The 19,006-nt window shown below is 37.5% G+C and overlaps 1 protein-coding gene across 6 annotated transcripts in view; it reads right to left on the bottom strand.

Moving 5' to 3' along the window:
• Window positions 1-19,006, bottom strand: part of RUNX1T1 (RUNX1 partner transcriptional co-repressor 1) — a 116,461-nt gene that overhangs the window by 22,626 nt on the left and 74,829 nt on the right. For all 6 annotated transcript variants that reach the window (XM_005517030.3, XM_014256352.2, XM_088054719.1 and 3 more), the window contains 4 exons: window positions 15,017-15,198; window positions 6,742-6,992; window positions 5,427-5,512; window positions 4,585-4,786 (listed from right to left, as the gene is read on the bottom strand). In XM_005517030.3, the coding sequence (XP_005517087.2) occupies window positions 4,585-4,786; window positions 5,427-5,512; window positions 6,742-6,992; window positions 15,017-15,198 (721 nt within the window). The remainder of the gene's footprint in view (window positions 1-4,584; window positions 4,787-5,426; window positions 5,513-6,741; window positions 6,993-15,016; window positions 15,199-19,006) is intronic.

Here is a 19,006-nt window from a genome sequence, read left to right as displayed (position 1 = left end):
TCATGTGATAATAAGGCTCAAACCCAAGAAAACAGAATAGAAAGACTTAGAAGGAAAATAAATGTTCAATAATCTCAAGAAGCCTAATTCATATTATAATTCATATTAAAGAAAATCAGCAGGTAAGTTGGCAAAACAAAAGAATTGAGGTTTTTATCGCTGGACAATGACATGCAAGTCTATAACACAAAGTATTAAGAAATGGAGATGAACAGTCAATGTTTTGATGATCTTTTAGAATTTAATGCACTCTTCAAAATTCTGGCAGTGATAATAATACCCTACATGCTGTACTGAATATTAAGGCTCAAAAATAATAAAAGCTACATACAAGCTGCCCTGAACAAATTAAATATATATGCCTTTTTATCTATTTATGGGGTTTCCATATTTCATATGCAACTTCTGCTTCATTCCATCCTACAATAAATGTAACACCATTAGTGGGACGCAGAACAAGCAAAAAAAATTCTCAAAGCAACAAATATAAAATATTCACTGCCTTGTTTGTAAGAGTCAAGTTCAAAAGTGTGCGAGTTCCACATAATGAAATATAGAGATGGAGATCTGAAGGTGAGTAATATTGAATGAGACTGCCTTGCAAATCCGGCTGGGGGGCAAGTGTTCCCGGTATTTTTAAATACATCTTTACCCTTCTTTGCCCTCAAACACATTTTTGTGGCTATTACAACACTCTTTGACATTGTATTAAAAATAGAGTTGTTGTGTTCTCATTGTGAAAGAGTAAGAAAAGAAAAGCCACATAGGTGCTGTATTACTGAATCATCCTCAAGCAGAGGTCACGTCAGAACTGAGCACTGAGAATACACACATGCAATGTTTCTGCAGGTGGAGCCCTACCTAACAGCATGCAGTTCAGTAAGCTACAATCTAGCCCACACCTCCCATGCAGTGAGTGGATTAAGAGCAATACTTAATGCCATCAGTGACCAGTATCACAGAGGCTTTACATTCTAGAATTACAAGTTATAAATGTTACTGTGGTAGTCACAGCATTATGGTTCACTCATGTTGAGAATATCATGCATATCACATCAATGCTGATTATCTGCAAATGGTAAAGGAACAGGTTTATAATCACAGCATGAATAGGCACGTGTTGGCAGGAATGCTCTGGCTAACCCTGAAAACATGGTGGTGAACAGCTTTAGAAAAAATAAAAAGGGTCTGAAAGGGTTAACACTTAAAAAGGTATTAAGGAATAGCTAACCTATGTGTTTTTGACAAAATCATACACTTCTGAGAATCCTGGTTTCCTGAGGCAAATCCTGCAGGTATTGGCACTCTTCAGCTGGAGATTTCAAACTCTATTTTGTAAGATTTCCATTCAGATAAATTCAACAGACACAAAGTATCAACACTGCTGCAGACCTTCTGATGTGTGCCTGCTCCACTTATCTAGAGCCACAGCTGCACTCAGTATGGTTATAGATCTTGTTTATAACCCACGATGCTGAAGAACCCTCATCTTTAATTTATCCCACTGTGTGTATTTCAGTATACAGTGTCTGATATGGGTAATTATTCACTATTAGGATGAAAGTTGCAGTCCTGCTGCAGTATGTAGTACTGAAATTCTTCAGCAGAAATGGAGGAGTCAGATGATGTATTATTCACTTCATAGGCCATCACAGTTAATCAAGTGAATATATATAAAGTCTGAGTCATTTTTAGACTTTCATAAACATGTATTATTCAGGCTGAAAAGAACAGACCCTCTTACCTTCAGCACATTCTTAGAGAATAATGGGAACTTGTAACCTGTTGTAGCTGGCTAATGTATGTATTGGATTACATTGCATTAAAATGAATGATCAAGTATTTAATTTAATTTTTTAATTAAAAATATAAACAGAAAAATATTGATCAGATACTGCAAACTTCCAGGCTCAATATGATTTACAGGGATGTCAAATTAAAAGAAACACAAAAATCTTTGGCAGGAAAAAAGGTCACCTGGTTCAAAATGACAACCAGAATTTTCTACAATTACTGTCCTCAATTCTTCAAATCAAGATATCCATGCTAGATCTCAGCTTAGAGTTTTTCAGCAAGACCTATCTATGAAGACCGTGGAATAACGATTATAACAAGAAGTTATCACTTCAGTGATCATACTTGAATCTTAAAGAAAAAGAAACAAAGGCACAGATAATGTAGCCATATGGTCCCCTTTTCTTTCTCCCTTGCTAGTAGAGATGACAAGATGTATTTAAAGGGTGGATTCCCTTGTAGGGAAAAAAAAAAAACCTAACACCAAAAAAAAGGTACAATGGGAAATCACTGACATTCAGAATCTCTGTAGCAAACCTCCCCCCCCCAATATTTACATGCTGTTATTAAATTAAATAAAATAATTAATTAATTAAATATTTATTTTAATTAAAATACTGAGAGGACTTTTTAATCCCGTTTTCTCTACTTCTAAACTAAAACAAAAATCTCAAGGCTCACAGACACCGATTTCATTTTGTTATACCTCTGAATGTTAGGGGTTTTCATTTTGTTAACTAGATTACTACCAGATTTTTGGAAATACAAGGATTAGCTTTCCACAGACTCCAAAGTAAGTACTTTCTCCCTGTCATGTCAGACATAAAAGCACTTCTTACCAGTATTTACAACTGACATGGATGCTATATCACTGAAGCAATCCAAGTTTCATGTTTGTGAGTCGCAGAAGTAGTTTTTCAATCAAATAACCAAAATGGACATGTTAAAATTGAATGGACTTACTCCAACCAGTTCATTTGTACCCACAGTTCTGCAGAGCTGACTGATGTGTCAAATGCCAAGGGCTGTGCTGTATAATTATCTTTTAAGCCAGAAGACTTTGCTGTTTCCAAGAATTCATTTTGACAAATAAACAAATGCTAATACAGGGATCTAACTTTATGCTTGATCTTCATTTTGTCTTATGTACCTGTTGTTGTGGTGATGACTATTTTTCTTGGATTGTAATATTATCTATAGTTTTGATGAATGTCACAAGTTCCAGTTTCCTTGGGGAAATATAAACACTCAAGTTATCTTTCATTGTTTTGACCTATTACCTACATAAGCATCATGGACTGTCTCTTTTTGCATCACAGCTTTACTGGAGAAGTGAGCCACTGCTTTTGATCTAGTCAGAAGTGTTCCTCCTGAAGTTGCATATGTGATTGATGTTTCAATGCCTTATTTATGAGTCTTTCTTTACATCACATTTAGCACTGTTCATACAAGCCATTACCTGAATACTTTCTGAGAAGGGTTCCTCTAGGGACTAGACTTACTAGCGACCTATGGAAGCATTTCCATAACCCTTCCTTCCACTGATTGGAGCACATTTATAGAGCTATTGACTCAGGTAATTTGATACACACACACAAAAAAACATTTGTTATCAAGAGGCCCTAAATATTACAGTAATAACTCTAGAAATTTACCAAGAGAATGATGGAGATGGGATTAGATTTGTTTTTATGTTTTTCTATTTGCAATTAAATAAATTTTTGACTTCGTTACTTTAAAAGGAAAACACAATTAAAATATAGTTGTAAAATAACACACATATGCAATTCTACTAATGAGCATAGTTTATGATGATTTTGAGTAGATGGTATTGGATACAGACAACTTATTTTTTTATACGACAATATGAGACAAGCAAGCATAGTCTCCGGTTGTGTTCAAAAGAGCAAAGAGCAATAAAAATGTATCACCAAGATGTTTCTTAACCATATCTGCCACAAAAATGAGAAGATGGGGAAGAAAAAGGCCAAAATACTAATAACTTACAGAAAGTACCCAAAGTAAAAGGTTGTTTTTACAGAGCAGAGTCCTCAGAGTAGTTGTGTGCAGTACCATGCAAGAGTGACTGTGAAGGTCTGCAGGGGTGAGAGCCCAGCTGTTTGGCCTGGTCCGTGTAAGGTGGCTGCAGCCCACCCAGCTCAAGCTCTGCAGCATGAGCCAAGGCCTGAACAGGTCCATGGAACTACACAACAAACATTCCTCAGACACACCTGCACAAGCTGCAGTGATGGACACAGAGCTAGGAGGATTGTGTGTGCATGACTGTGAGCATCCCAGATCTTGCTCTTTTCTTAAACAGAAACCAAGCACACCTAAGAAGTGCCTATATCGTTATAACTCTGTTTCCTTAAAAAGACATCTTCCAAGTTAAGTAATTTGATTTAAGAAGGTGAAAGCCCTCTGTTTGAAATTGTAAACAATCCAGAAGGACCTACAGATTTTTTTAAACAGGTGAGAGGAGTCAGAAGGGACAGAGAGTCAGTGCACATCTCACTGCTCTCCCACCCCTACACAACAGTCTGCCCTCCCACCCCACCCTTTCAGACTTTGCTGAATGGAAAGCAAATTACCAGGCATCACCCAAAAAACCTCAAGCCATTCCACCCAGAAACACCACTGTTTGGGCATTAGAGTTATAATTAGTTCAGTAGACAGCAGAGAGGAATCATCACTGTAACAAAAGAATCAGAAGAACAAATGCAAACATCATCTATCATTTAGCTGAGCTTGAAGAGAATCAGTACACGTTATTCAAGGAGGATACTGTACCTAATGAAACTGGATCTGGATTCACTGGACTCTGCTGTCTGGAATGACTACTGCTGCTGTTTCCGCCTTTTTTTAAATCCTCTGCATCACTGTACCGTCGTATCCAGTAATTCAGCTCCTCACGGTCTGCTTCTTGACATCGCCGTAGGACAGTGAGAGATCGCCTAGTTTTTTCCACCATGTCCATTATACAGTTCAACAACTATTCACAGCAGAGGATGGAGCACAGAAACAAAGAGGAATTTTTTATTCACAGAGTGACATAATAATAAAGAAAACATTTATGTACTGAGTGCATGGGTTTTATTAATGAAGGAGTCCCTCCCTATTAACTATACTAACTCTCTGCTAACTATAGCTGAAAAATTCTAGACTTGTTTTAAGAATGACAATCCCTTCCCTTTTTAACTGGTGATCCTAAACTATACAGATAGGGACTTACAGGAGAAAGAGCAAAGACAAGGAGAAAACAACTGAACAGGCTGTAGCCCTACCACTAGTATTACATAGCACCACAGAGGACTCAAGATGTGGTTCAGAAGTGGTGCCTACAAATTTTACAAGAGCTAATAAATTCAGGAACAAATCCAAGACCCAGATCCAGCATTTATAGGGAAAGTCCATTTCTCTTTCGGCAGACTGTAATAATTAGGACATTGCAGGAGACACTTAGCAAGGCCTGGTATGAACTATCTAATGGGGAACACCAAGCACTCTGATTTAATCAGCAATGCTTTCAAAACTTGTCCTGGAATTCAGATAGGTTTTGAAATAAAAATTTTAAATTCCTATCTTAGGTCTCTGTTCAGACAATTATACATAAGTGGATATTTAGCCCTTACATGGTCAAGATGTTTCCACTCTTCTGCCCATTCTCTGTCTGTTAGCCTGTGATCAATCATTTCTTCTTGACGCGTGCCATGCAACCCTGCCAAAGAGGAGCAAATTATGTTTATAACGTTGGAAGTCCTCTATGGAAAAAAAAAGGCAGAAGAAAAAAGAGCCTATAGACTAAAACATCATATATTACCTGTTCAGGAATGCCACCCAAAAAAAAAAATTAAAAAATTTTTAAAAAAAAATCTTCTTGAAATTTTACTAAGTTCTCTTTAGTACTTTTCCCCACACAAGATGCTACTGTTTTGTTCAAGTTAATGTCCTCAATTCTGTAAGTTCTGTAGGTTGCAAGATGACCTTTTAAATATGGACATAGCTCTTTCTGACTACGTACAATTATTATATGCATAAATATAACATTAATAAAAGATATAATTTTCCATTTGCAATACCTGAAGTCAGCAAGGCAATTATTTGGTAACTCAGTGCATATAATACTAGCTGTACTTCAGAGAGTTGAAAAAATATTAGTATAAACTCAGTGTTATTTCACTAAATATAGGAATTACTACCATGTCAACAGAGCATCATTAAGGGTTCATCCCCTCACAGATGTTTAAACAACATGTGGTTAAAATGTAGCACATATATCAGAGCAGCTGACAACATGATACAACCAAGCCAGCATTTATTATCAACACTCAAAGGGAACCAACACTTTTTCTTTGTTTAGCCTCCTCTATACAGATGCTGAGTATTTGTAAGTGTTCCTCTTTTACTGAAGATTTGTTTAAAACAAGGATGAACAGTAAGTGCAGATGTGAAGCAAAATCCAAGAGCATCAGGCATCCCATTAAATCAAACAGTGCTGCATGGGGTGTGGCTGGTGCTTCTGCTGTTCACATCCTCCCGCAGACATCCCCACGCTCTGGAGATGTCACACACAAAACACTTCTCTGAAAGATAACAATTTTCTTCTGTTCTAAGCTGAAATCAAGCTATACAGTTGTTACTACCATCAAAAATCTGACATTAGAAGAAAAATAAAAGGCTCTACCTATCCTTGCCTGCCATACACCTGAGTGTCCATGTCATCCATGAAGCTTTGAAAACAGAGGTTCCTCCTGCTTCTGACCCTCTTACTTAAAGAGACACAATTCAATCCACTTTTACAAACACAGATCTGAAATAAGGCCACATGAAGCAGCTGGACAAACATTTGTTTTTTGCTATATCAGACAAAAAGGTCCAGTTCACAAAATAGAGCTACAAGGGAAAGAGAAACCTAAAAAAACAACGTAGAAAATCAACGTGCCTTACCCATAGGTCTGTTTCTGTCCCTGAGGTCCCTGTGATTGGGGTGTCTGTATGAGTCCCTGTAGTGGTGGGCAATGGCCATATCATCCAAACGATAATGCTGAGGTGGAGGTGGGGTGGGATGAGGCAGACCATTGGGCTGATAAGACAAGCCATTATTTGGACTGTACCGCTGGCCTGGGCTAATAGTGCAGGGCCGCTTGCTTGGATGCTCTGAGTGCAAAGGCTCTCTGTCAAAGCCATTTTCTTTGGTTCTGAAAAACAAAGTAAAGGAACTTTAATTCACTTAGCGATTAGAGCTTGGGAACATGCACCCCCACCTACACAGGCAGCTTCAGGAACTAAAGTTTATTCTTTCACTTTGCTCCAAACGTGTGGTGTTGCAGAACATTTCATAACATTGCTGAATCGAAAGATACAAAGGACTTATTTACCTTGTCTAACCATCCCTGTAGCATGAGAAATACTAGTGGGGTGAGCCTTCTGATAGAGCCACTTAATGAGGGGCTGGAGAGCAAGCAGCCTTCACTGACATCACAGACTGATGGGGTGGAAACACATGCAATTGCCAAGGTGAAACCATCAACTGATACATGAAGCTATGGACCAAGAAATTCCTACTTTCAGTAATGCTATAGTGATTTATAGTGATTTATAGTGATTTATAGTGATTTATAGTGATTTATAGTGATTAGGAGAAATCTTCAGTTCAAGAAATGTTTTTTTTCCAAGAGGATACCAGAAAGTCTAGCAGTCTGTCAGTGTGCTGAAGCTCAGCATGCCATGAGCTCCCATCAAGATCAGTGTCACACAAAGGTTTTGGGGAAGAACTGACTCTAAATGATGAGAACTGCATCCTTCAGAGATTTTGCACCATCTGGACTATTCCAGTCAAAGGTGCTGTGACTGTCATTAGTTTTGCAGGAAGATGTGGTTAGACTCAAGTCCCCAGAACATTCAGGAATTCCCTCTCCATTAGTCTTAGACACGGGTTTCATGCTCAGGGAATTTGAAAGAGCTATTGAGGAGAAGACAGGGTTTTTTATGTTCTAATTACTCTTTAATTCAATTCATAATCACCTATTTCCAAATAAATCTCTACTTGACACCTCTGCATGAGAACTTTGAATTCTGAATGACTTCTCAAATAAAATAAATTTCAAACAACAACAACAAAACCCAAAAAAACCCTCACCCACGCAAAAAAACCCCATAACCAAACCAAACCAAACCCTCCCCCACAAAAGACCCTCCCCACCCCCAAAGGCAAAAAACAAACCCATCTAGAATTACTTCAACAGGTTAACAACCCTTTTGGGGAAATTTCATATCATTGTAATACTGTTGTTTGCTTTTTTTTTAAACCATGTGAATAAAGAAAACCTACAAAATATTAGCTTTGATTAGAAAGTTTATTAGATATGAAAAATGCAAACTGAAGTTTCATTCCTCCCTCCAAAAACCTTTATTAAACTGCTGATATAGTCCATCCTTTTTATTTAAAAAAAAAAAAAACAACTTTATCCTCTGGAAGAAATGGATGGTATAATGTATCATTTCTACTAATAACCCAATTTTTTGACACTTTTTCAGAAAGGTAAATTTGAGCAAATTTTCTTGTTTGTCTGTTGGTAAAACCAACTGTCCTACAACAAACCTTCCCTCAGAAACCAATAAACCACCCTTGAGGGACTGTCTGTGTGGAAAAACTCAGTGTATTAATTGTCACCCCTCAACAGGTTCCCATTTACCACCAATGAGAAGGAGGAAGAAACCCAATCATTGCCAATATCCTCTGGGAGAGACAATCAGATTAAGATCTTGTAACTTGCAGCAAGAAATTAAAAGATGGGCTGCATTGTTTCCAGAAGGAGTAAAGCAATTTCTCAGAGACCTCACCAAAATTACTAATATATATATATATATATATATATATATATATATATATGTAACTAAACTATAACTTGGCAAAAAAGGGAAGAATCTTTCACCATCACAGCAGGACACCTATTATAATTTTGGGCAGATATAAAAGACATACTTTGCTAATGTGGAGCATGTACCTCATTACAAAAGAAATACAGCATGGCTGTGAAAACTCCTAACCAAGAAAACCTGAGGTCCATCATATATTTTTTATTACTTTTGGCATGATATAACTGCTTGCAATAGCTCCCAATGGGTGGTGATATTTCTGACAGCTCCTCAAGACAAGTTTGTATTTAGCTGGTGGGGTGTGTTTCCTTTGCATGTATTTACTCAAACTCATTGTGCCAATCTTCCAGTTATCAAAATATTATGTATGCAAAATAAATGGACTTTCCTGTCTGTACAAGGCAAATTAAGAATTCACCTAAGTCCTTTAGTAGTGTTGTTAGAATTTTCTCTAACTTAGATGGGTAAAAGTCATAAATAATAAAATATAAATAAGATAATAAAATAAAGCAAATAATTAAATAACTCACTGGCTTTTGATCACTGTATGTAGGAAAAGTAAAGGCATAAAACTGGGACAAGTGTGAATCCAGTTTTCCTTTTCTGCACTACAGCTTGATGTTAAAACCAGGTATTTTCATACAAATGCATATACTTGCACCTAAATGTACAGGTATGTTTATGTAAAGCAAAGAATGCTCTGTACTTAATTACCTTAATTAGAATGCACCACTTCATCTTGGAAAACTCACCAGCATATCCACTGAACTCTGACTAACACAGAAACTAACATGACTGTTGAAAACATATTTACTGAAATAATTTTTTTGCTATTACGATGGGTAATGGCTGTCATGTCTTTTCTAGGTGTAAAAATTTACAATTTGTTGTTATATTTTCTGCACTGACCAAATAAACAGCTTACTGGAATACCAGAATGAGACTGTATATAAACTCATTTCATGTTCCCACCACATAAAAATATATAAAAAGATAACAACTTAGAAAACCTCATCACAACAGGAATCGCTGCCAAATTTACTATATCTGAATACAGTCAATAGAGTGATAAACGACAAGGTACTGAAGAGTGCCATTATTCAGGTGGTCTGAATTTGACCTACTGGTCCACTTCTGATCTCAGTCCTACGCATTCTTTTAGGTCTCACCCCCTTGGGGCAACGACATTTACCCAGGTGCCTGAGGAAGCACTCCTGTTTCCCAGTAACTGGCACACCCATGTGAATAGTAGTTCCAAATATAACACCATCACAATTTTAATCTGCTTTCATCTGTTTTTGCAAAGTAACCACAAGCTGTATAGAGGAAATAACAGTGAATGTGTAGGAAACGTAGCTGACACTTTTTTTCTTACTCCCATTGGCCACATTTTCCTTGATGTGCCTATAAATCAACACTGTTGTTTGGAAAATTGGCAATATGACAAAGATGGAGTCCTTCAGCTATAAACAAACAAGGAGTCATTTTACTTGAAACCATGATTTACTCAGATTAAAGACAGCAGAATAGACACTACTTTCTAGCCTGTACCCATTTAATATAATTTATGTTGTTTGTAGGTTGTGATTTCAGTTTTAAATTATGGCAATTTATGGATAATTTCCTGGGTAGAAAATCTGACCATGCAAAAGTGCCTTGGCTAGAAAATTAGGTTTCACCTAATCAAGAGTATTACATGAATTTCAAAGAACACTAAAGTCAGTTTACAAGAATGAGACAAAGCTGTTCATCTACTATTTGTGCAAGATGCTTTGATTTAAACTGACTTCCACCAATAAAGGTTTGATGAACTAATAAATAATAATGCTTTGCTGGAATAAAGTAGTTGTTTATAATACTGTGTTACAGAAAAGATTACTTTTCTGCCTTGCTAACAGCCCATATTACAAAAATTCTTTTACAATTCCTCATGATTACACATGGCATACAAGGAGCACAGATGTAAGAGCTGTGAACATCCTTCACCTGATACTGATACTGAGATACTGAGGAGCCTCTTCAAATAAGATTTACCTAACAGTTTTATCACAGTTGATCTCTGTGACCAGGTACTTTCAACATGTATTTCTTGTCATGGATTCCAAGTGTACTGCAACCACAGCAGCCTTTCTAAAGTCACAACATAATCATGGCCACTTTAGTTTTCTTCTCACCCAAAATAATGCTATTCTAACAGAATTTTTTATTATTCTGTATTACTTTGTAGGCAGCTGTCATAAATATAGAGTCACTATATGACATGTTCACATACCATCAGCCCTTTCCAGGAAGCTCAAAGGATGAGTAATTAACACAAAGTTTTTTGTTGCCAATGTATTTAAGATCATGTGATTTATAATTAAGCATTCCTTCAGCAAAATAAAAACTCACTGTGGTCCAAGTTCCTTTGCTTTACTACAGTAGAATGTAAACTCCAAACTTGTAAACAAAATACAGTGAACACTTTGTTCATGACATGTCATGAACAAATTACCAAAATGTGTTGTCTCCTCAGGTGTCAGTTTTCTTCTCTTGCAGTGACTGATGGTTCCCAGTGTTATTACAGAAACAGATTGATCTTTTTAATGAGCTAGTTTAATAGACTCCAAAATCTCACCGTGGCTGCTCATCCGTGTCAGACCATATGCACCAAGAAAACATTCAGTAAAACACGAAGCTCTGCTGTCAGATTGCTCTATAAAACCTCAAATACAGTAGACTTGGATATGCAGATAAATAACCAGAACTGGAAAATGGATATGCAAAAAAAAGTTCTGAAATTATAAGCAGAAAAAATTACTGTATGCGGATTTTTGTTAACAAAATTCATGACGCAGCTGTGGTTACATGTAACACATGTTCCACTTTCTTTGCCTAATCCTCTACTGTACTCTACCTCTACTGGAATCAATGGTATGCAGTTACCCGTGCTCAAATGAAAAATATAAACGTGTATGTATATATATATAACATATATATTATATACAATACGTGCCTGTGTATAACTATATATCTATATATCTATGTCATATACCTTGGGAAGTGAAAAAGATACCACAGTTTACTTCAGTAAGACACACATCTTCAATCAAAATTACTCCAATTGCACTTAGTTCTCCTGAAAAGATGTGGCCTTTGAGCAATTTTTTTTCATTTACTAGCCACGGAGTCAAAGTAAACCCTTTCCTTAAAGTATGTTTGATATCTTCTGCTGAATTTTTATTAGTATATTTGAAAATTACTTATATTTCTAAACAAAAGGTATCTATATTTCCAGATGTTTCCTCATGCTCCTCTGTAAACAATTAAAATAATTAATAGTGTAATGAGTATAAAGCCAGACAAGTATTTGGTTTCAATACTCACTCAGTCTAGGCATGTTCTGCCTCTGAGGATAGTTTTTTGTGGTTGATTTACTTACATTATCCAAATTAAAAGGTATGCAGATTCCAATTCAGTAAATTTAAGAATGTTTCCAAAAGCATCGTGTTCTTTTTACTAAATCTGTTGCACAAATGTTCTTGAGTGCACTAGACAACTCCACTGAACTTGGCTCAGCCAGCACTACTACGTATATTTTTCTGTATAGTTTTTATTATAGTCACAGGCAATGGAGAAGTAGATGTGACTAACCAGTGACAGGGTTGCTTGACAATGATCAAAACCAACTTATTTTTTAAGCTCAAGGTACCATTCCAATGAGTGCACTGGGTGGTCTCTTTTCACGTGAGCATTTTTCATTACAGCAAATAGTTGCAGAGTCAAAAAGAAAGGATGAGTTTTTCTGAAACACCACTGAATCACAGCTGAATTTCAGGCTGCAACTGACAGAAGCTGCCACGCCTTAGAGTGTGCAGGCCAGTGGGACACCCCACACTACACCCTACCTGGACCCTGGGAATTCAAACACAGGCTCTTACCCATAACAACAGAAGTTAAACTGTCTACCCCTCACCCCAAAAGCTGCAATACTACCTGTGGAGGAACTGAAGGCTCCTCAAGTTGTTCATAGCCTAAGAGAGACTTCAGTTGTGAAGCCAAAGGCACCTATTGCAAAGCAAAGACTTAGAAATTTCAAGAGCACCTACATATTTTAACTAAAAGGAAATGCTGAGAAGAAAATTCATAAACCATACCCAAATCTCTCTAGGTATGAACCTCGGTTTTAACTAAAAGATGAAGGCTGACTTTAAAATCAAATATTCTCCTGATCTGCTAGTCCCTTTATGTGCTAATCTTATGTCCTTTTTCTTATAAAAACCAACATGGTCTTTACATGACAAAGTTCTTGTTCTGTTCTCTACCTGCATCACCCATCTTCTCCCTCACAAGCAGGACAGAAGATAACACAGGTGAGACCGTACTTACTACAAAATAACCAAAATTCAGCACTGTCACACAGGGTCTCAAAGAAAGGGAGCATTATTCCAAATGCTAATGATGGAAAGCAAAGGAAATACTTTATTTTGCATTTTTCCTCTGTAGTCTTATGGAAGATATGAATAATACTGTTCTCTACTAACAGGAAAAAAAGTGAGTTAGGGTTGTCAGGAAGGCACATCCCTCTTCTCTGTAGTCTGTCAAGCAATACCTCACTGGCTTACAAGATAATTTCATGTGTGTCTATCTCTTTGTAGGAAAAATGTTGTGTCTGCTACTGACACCGGAGTACTGCATGCTAACATTTAAGTTATTCACAAGATATTAGAAGGCCTTTTTAACAGATGTTTTGGTACACTACTCTGCAAAAACTTGAGGATATGCAGAACTGCCCCAAGGTGCTAAATTTCAGCTTTGGAAAAGTTATTTCATCGCACATGGTAAGAGGATACATGTAAAATGCCCAAAAATTAATCATCTTTCTGGGGTGCAGAAACATGCTTGTGTTAACCCCAATAGCTGCTTCAGTTTGATCTAGTTGTCTGAAGAAACTGGTGAAAAGAGGATAGCTACATATAAAAAGAGCTTTTCTGCTTATGCCTCAATTTTCTCTCTGGTCCATAGTAAATTTTTTTGAAACACAATCTCAGGCAAACTAATTTCAAATACTTTCACATCTTTTTCTATCTAATGGCTATGTGACTTCAAATTTTACTGTTCACTTCTGGCTATGGGAAGTCTAAAGTTTTACTGTGAGCTTTCAGACTTTGTTTTCTTTGCTTGAATGCGCCATTCAAGCCTGTTCCAGCACAAAACTGTCACCTGTACAAAGTTACAAGGCTTCTTGACTATGCAAATAATTTTTTTCATTTAAAGGATAACTATGACACTTGCATTCCTCAGGCATACAGGTAGTGGTATTTGGCAGAACAGCATAATAAAAGTTTTCCACACTATAAAACCCATGGCAAATGAATCAATGAAAAATACAATACCTGAGTTTCCCAAAGGTAAAATGTAAATGCCAGCTGAATTTCTAACATTAGCATAGGAAGACAATTAAAAGTAAATAACCACAAGAGTAATTTCCTTGTAACATTAAACAAAGAACTTTATTCTAAAAAAATAATAACTGTTCTATACCCCTAAAGCTACTGTATTTCACACACATGCATTCACTTGCCCCACTTCTGCATAGACTCTCCTCAGCCAAACAATAAAACAGATTTCAGTGAACATTTCTCCTCTTTGAAAGAAATATCCATATTTGAAATAAATATGCATATTCCATGTATGGGTATGGAAATATGGCACAGCAGAAGTAGTCAAAGCCATGAGTGTGCTCTGGGGTTTGCCTTGTACTTCCCAATATAAATGCCTAGAGACTCTCCTCACAATCTCCTCAACATTGTTGAGTTCAACAAAACATCAGATGCCAAGGACTTGCATATGGAGCTTCACGACAGAAACACTGTGCACAAAGTATTACAGTACTGGCTGACCATCCACACTGACTGTGTGGATATGACCACAGCATGTCCTGAGGTGACTGAGTCTGTGTGTGCATGTATTATATTTATATACTCCGGAATATATACATGTATGTAGCTCTCTCTACATATACACATATAAATATGTATATGTAGACATGCATAAGTAGGGCCTGTTATGAAAGGGCATGGGATAATGATTTTAAGCTAGTAAGAGAGTAGATTCAGACTAGGTCTAAGGAAGAAATTTTTAATACAGAGGGCAGTGAAACACTGGCACAGGTTGCCCAGAGAGGTGGTGGATGTGCCATCTCTGGAAACATTCACAGCCAGGTTGGCCTGAAGGCACCCAGGGAATACCATCTGAGTATGCCCCCAGCACCCACATACATGTTCCCCCCGTGCTGGTGGAGCTCAGCCTCTTGGGCCTACAGACACTCTGGGCAGGGTATGAAAGGTGCAGTGGTGCTCACCTGTCTGGAGTTCGCCTCTTCCCGTTTTCGTTCACATCGAGAAGCAGCTCTGAGGAGTCAACAGGTGAGGTGGTGCTGGCATCCAGAAGCAGCTGTTCGTGCTGGGCGAGGTACTGGGCTGGGTTCTGCTTGGCTAGCCTTGCACAGTGCAGCAGCTCCCGCTGCAGCAGGGGCAGATTGGCCTGCAAGAGTATAGCACGTGTTAAGAGGGCAGCTTGCAAGCAGTTTCAACAGAGATGAAGAAGAAAAATAAGAAATCAGAGGGAAGCCTACTTTGAGTGGAAACTGTTGCCATCATTCAAAGCTACTTTAGTGGTTAGATGCCTGAAAGCAGGCAGCCTCCAAAAGTGGCTATAGCTATACTGAGTATGTATGGAAGGATGGGAGTTCACCGAAAATGTAAAAGAAAACAGTAAATGCTGTGAGAAAACCAAATCTGCATGCCACATCCTTAAAGAGGGGAAAAAGCACTGCTTTGGCTGACTTCTGCTTTCTTACTATCTAAAACCTGATCTCCTATGGAGCAGCTGTTTTCAACAAGTAACAACACTTTGTTTCCCACTCAGACTGCAGTTAGTACTCAGAAATTGTCTGAAACCAGGGGATCTGCAACTCTATAAGCTGCCTCAGTCACCATCCTTTGAGGGCCTTGGGGAGAACAGGATTGAGGATAGGATTGCCCTCAGCTTTCCCATTACACTTGCAGTTGCACATTAAGATAAAGCTTACAACAAAATCTCACATTCCAGAGCTTCAGTTAATCACCCAGAGGGCTACAATCCTCCTCCTAGCCAGATGTAGTTTGAAGGATTTCTAACTGTTCTTTCATGGCCCCACTGGGACTTGGGTCATGGCCTGGAGATTGCCAGGACTCAGACAAAGAGAACTGAAAATGCTCGTTGATCCCTGGGCAGCACATTTTGCCCATCTACGGGGGTCATACTTAGTCATACTTTTTGCCAGAACAGGTGGAACCGTATGTTGCTTCCCTCTACAGAGATAGTTACACATCCTGGGAAACATCTTCCCTTCTTTGCAGCACACGCCAACATTAATACTAAGAAAGGTCACTCATTTTTACCTAATTATATTTTGTACCATAAAATGATGTGCCTTGACCTCTCTTGTTCCATCACTACTGCACGATGATTTTTTTCACCTAAGAATTTTCAAGTATTGGATTAAATTTCATAACTTTTAGTAACTAAAGACAAAGAACTTCCGCTGTTTCCTCTGCTTTTGAAATAACTCCCACTTAAAAAAACCCCAAACAAACAGAAACAAAAAATTCCTTCTTTTTTAAGCAGGAAAATACTTCTGAAGTCAAAAAAGTTCTGAAAGTAATGTGCAAGGAACCAAACAAAAAACATATGTTCCGAAAAGTTTTGAGCCCAGGATCTTGGTAAATTACTTTATTAGCATTGTAACATTAGCAACTGCTCCAGCACCTGTTGCTGTACCGTAAGAGCAGAACCACTGTGTCACAAAAAATGCCTGAATAGTCAATACATATGAAACTTTTAACAGTGGAGAAAAAAGTAGAAATTGCTATCAGTTATTCATTCATCTTTGGATGGCAAGACGGTTGTAAGAATATGGAAGTCCTTTCTGATCTACACAGAACAGAAATATTTTTTGAAAGAACCATATATCTATTTTCTTTCAGTTATAAGAGAGATAGACTAACTGACTGTGTTGTGAACAGGGTTTTTCAGTTGTTTTAGTTTCACTGTTTCTTCAAAAAGCTCACACAGAATACAAGTCAGGACACCCAACTACCCGAACTAACTCGCATGGCAGAAAATAGTTGGAGAAGTTCACATATATTTGCAAATAAATATCTGGAAGAAATAAAAGAATCAGATCTAGTGTTTGACTAATGGCATGTACTTAAAAGATGTATCATCACATCTCAGCAGGCCTGTGAGGTAGAAATGTGAAGGCCCTACTTAGGAGGTGAGTAATGAAGGAAGAAACAACATATTTGCGTTCCTTATCCACTATCACAAAAAAAAGGACCTTTTTAATGTATAGATAGTCCTAGAGACAACCAAATTTTGAACTGTTCCACAAAAACTGTAATTTATTTCACTTGTTCACTTCCTCCTAAAGAAATGTTCATACTTGCCCTTTAACCATATACATGAACACTTGCAGGTAAATTTATCTGAATAGATTGAACAGATTTTCTTTGCACAGAACAAGCGTGTATAGCTTTTAATATGTTTATTAAACATGGATATACTCAGTTGCTTAATTTTTCAGAAGTTAGTATAGAGAACTATGATTGACATGCCTTATAATTTGGGCTTGTAATAGCACCAAGCAATATTTGGATAAATACTTAACTCAAAGTCAAGAAAAGCGGTATTTAAAAATCTATAGTTCAGCTCAAGTATTTTCAACCTGCTCAAAACACTATTCTAAACAATTTTTATCAAACTATATGTTAACAAATAATTAGGTTGTTGGGAGAAGATTTATCAGAACCTCTCTGTAGGTAGATCAAGTGTGCAGACTGCTTCTGGTCACCATGGCCCTGATACACAAGTACTAGTTTTTGGGAAGATAACAAGAATGAATTTTGAATGCAGAATGAAACATCAATATTCTCCCTATTGTGAGCAGGAAGAGATGAGGCTCCTAAGGCAACTCAAGTGTACTCACAGAGACTCTGAAACCAACGTGGCCTTAGACACAGAGGATTGTGCAGAGCTTCTGTTCTGCTAGCAGCTCTCAGCACCTACAGCAGCACATTGGTGCTGATGCCTGTAGACAGACTTCTGTACCTCTGCATGTGAGAGATACAAACCAGTTCTCAACCAGAAAAATTCTGACTGCAAAAAAACATGACATTACCAGCTTACACTACCCTAAATTGTTACACTTCAGAATCTGAAACATGCTCCATTCTTGTTTTGGATTGGGCCTTCTATCCTTCAGTATTTAGGCAGTATCTTAGCCTCCTCCATCAGCAACAGAAATATTTCAGTATTATAATTTAAATTGAAAAGGTTTTGTTAGAACATAGTATAAAATTAGGCTTTGATGTTTTTATAATTGCAAGTTTAAATAAATTATTACAGATGTATTAAAAAATAAAGATCTAAATTATGACAAATTTGTTCAGAGAGCCTGAGTAACTCAAAATTATCAAATCATATTTACACTGATGCTTAAAACAAATATGCACAGCATATCTATTGAAAAATGGTGTTGGCAGTACTGAACATGTACACCATGTACCACTTAAAATTTAACAGATTAAATGTTACTTGATATTAATACAGAAAATATGCACAAAAAGGCCAGTGAAGGTTTCTGAAGTTGAATGATCTTATCTTCCTCTGAACCAGAATTGGTAGAAAGATAAGCAATTCAATGTCTATTTATTATCTGTAATAGATCAGGGCTCCCTGGCGTGAGGCACTGCACAAACACATGGTGAAAAGTAGCTTCTTTCCCAGAATTTTTATTACAGAAACACAAATATTGGCTCCTGTCTGCAACGTAGCGTTTGGTAGACCTAGCAATCTGTAGTGGATCTAGACCAGACAGGATATACAGTGTGTGAAAGGTTTCAAGAAGGTTTGAGTGACTTGCCTATAATCAGGTAACAGAGAGAGGCAAAGCTGGAACAGAAAATAGGTCTGGCTTCAGGACAAGTCTTTGGGACAGAAGAGACTGCAGGGCCCAAGAGTCTCTCTCTTGCTGCGGAGCATGGCTGATAGCCTAACTCTGGTCCTGAGAAGCAATACTGCCATGCTAGCAGAGTCTTGAAGACAAAAAAACCTCCTAGCTAAGATTCCGTCCCAGATTGCTTTGGTCGACAAAAAACACATATATAAAAATTACATGTATTTGCCGGGTGTTCCAGCAAGAAGTACAGAAAGCTTTCCATCTGGTCCCTGCTCTGCAGACAGCTTGGGTTTTTTCCTGCTACAGAGTGAGTAGGCAGTTTGGCTGTGGAAAAATGTGTCCTTAAAAATA

This window comes from Pseudopodoces humilis, chromosome 1 (assembly GCF_049639895.1).
Source record: "Pseudopodoces humilis isolate 2021_Gansu_Grassland_sample_001 chromosome 1, ASM4963989v1, whole genome shotgun sequence".
NCBI classification, from domain to species: domain Eukaryota; kingdom Metazoa; phylum Chordata; class Aves; order Passeriformes; family Paridae; genus Pseudopodoces; species Pseudopodoces humilis.
The sequence above is the reverse complement of the archived record's forward strand: the minus strand, read 5'-3'. Positions and strand labels throughout refer to the sequence as shown.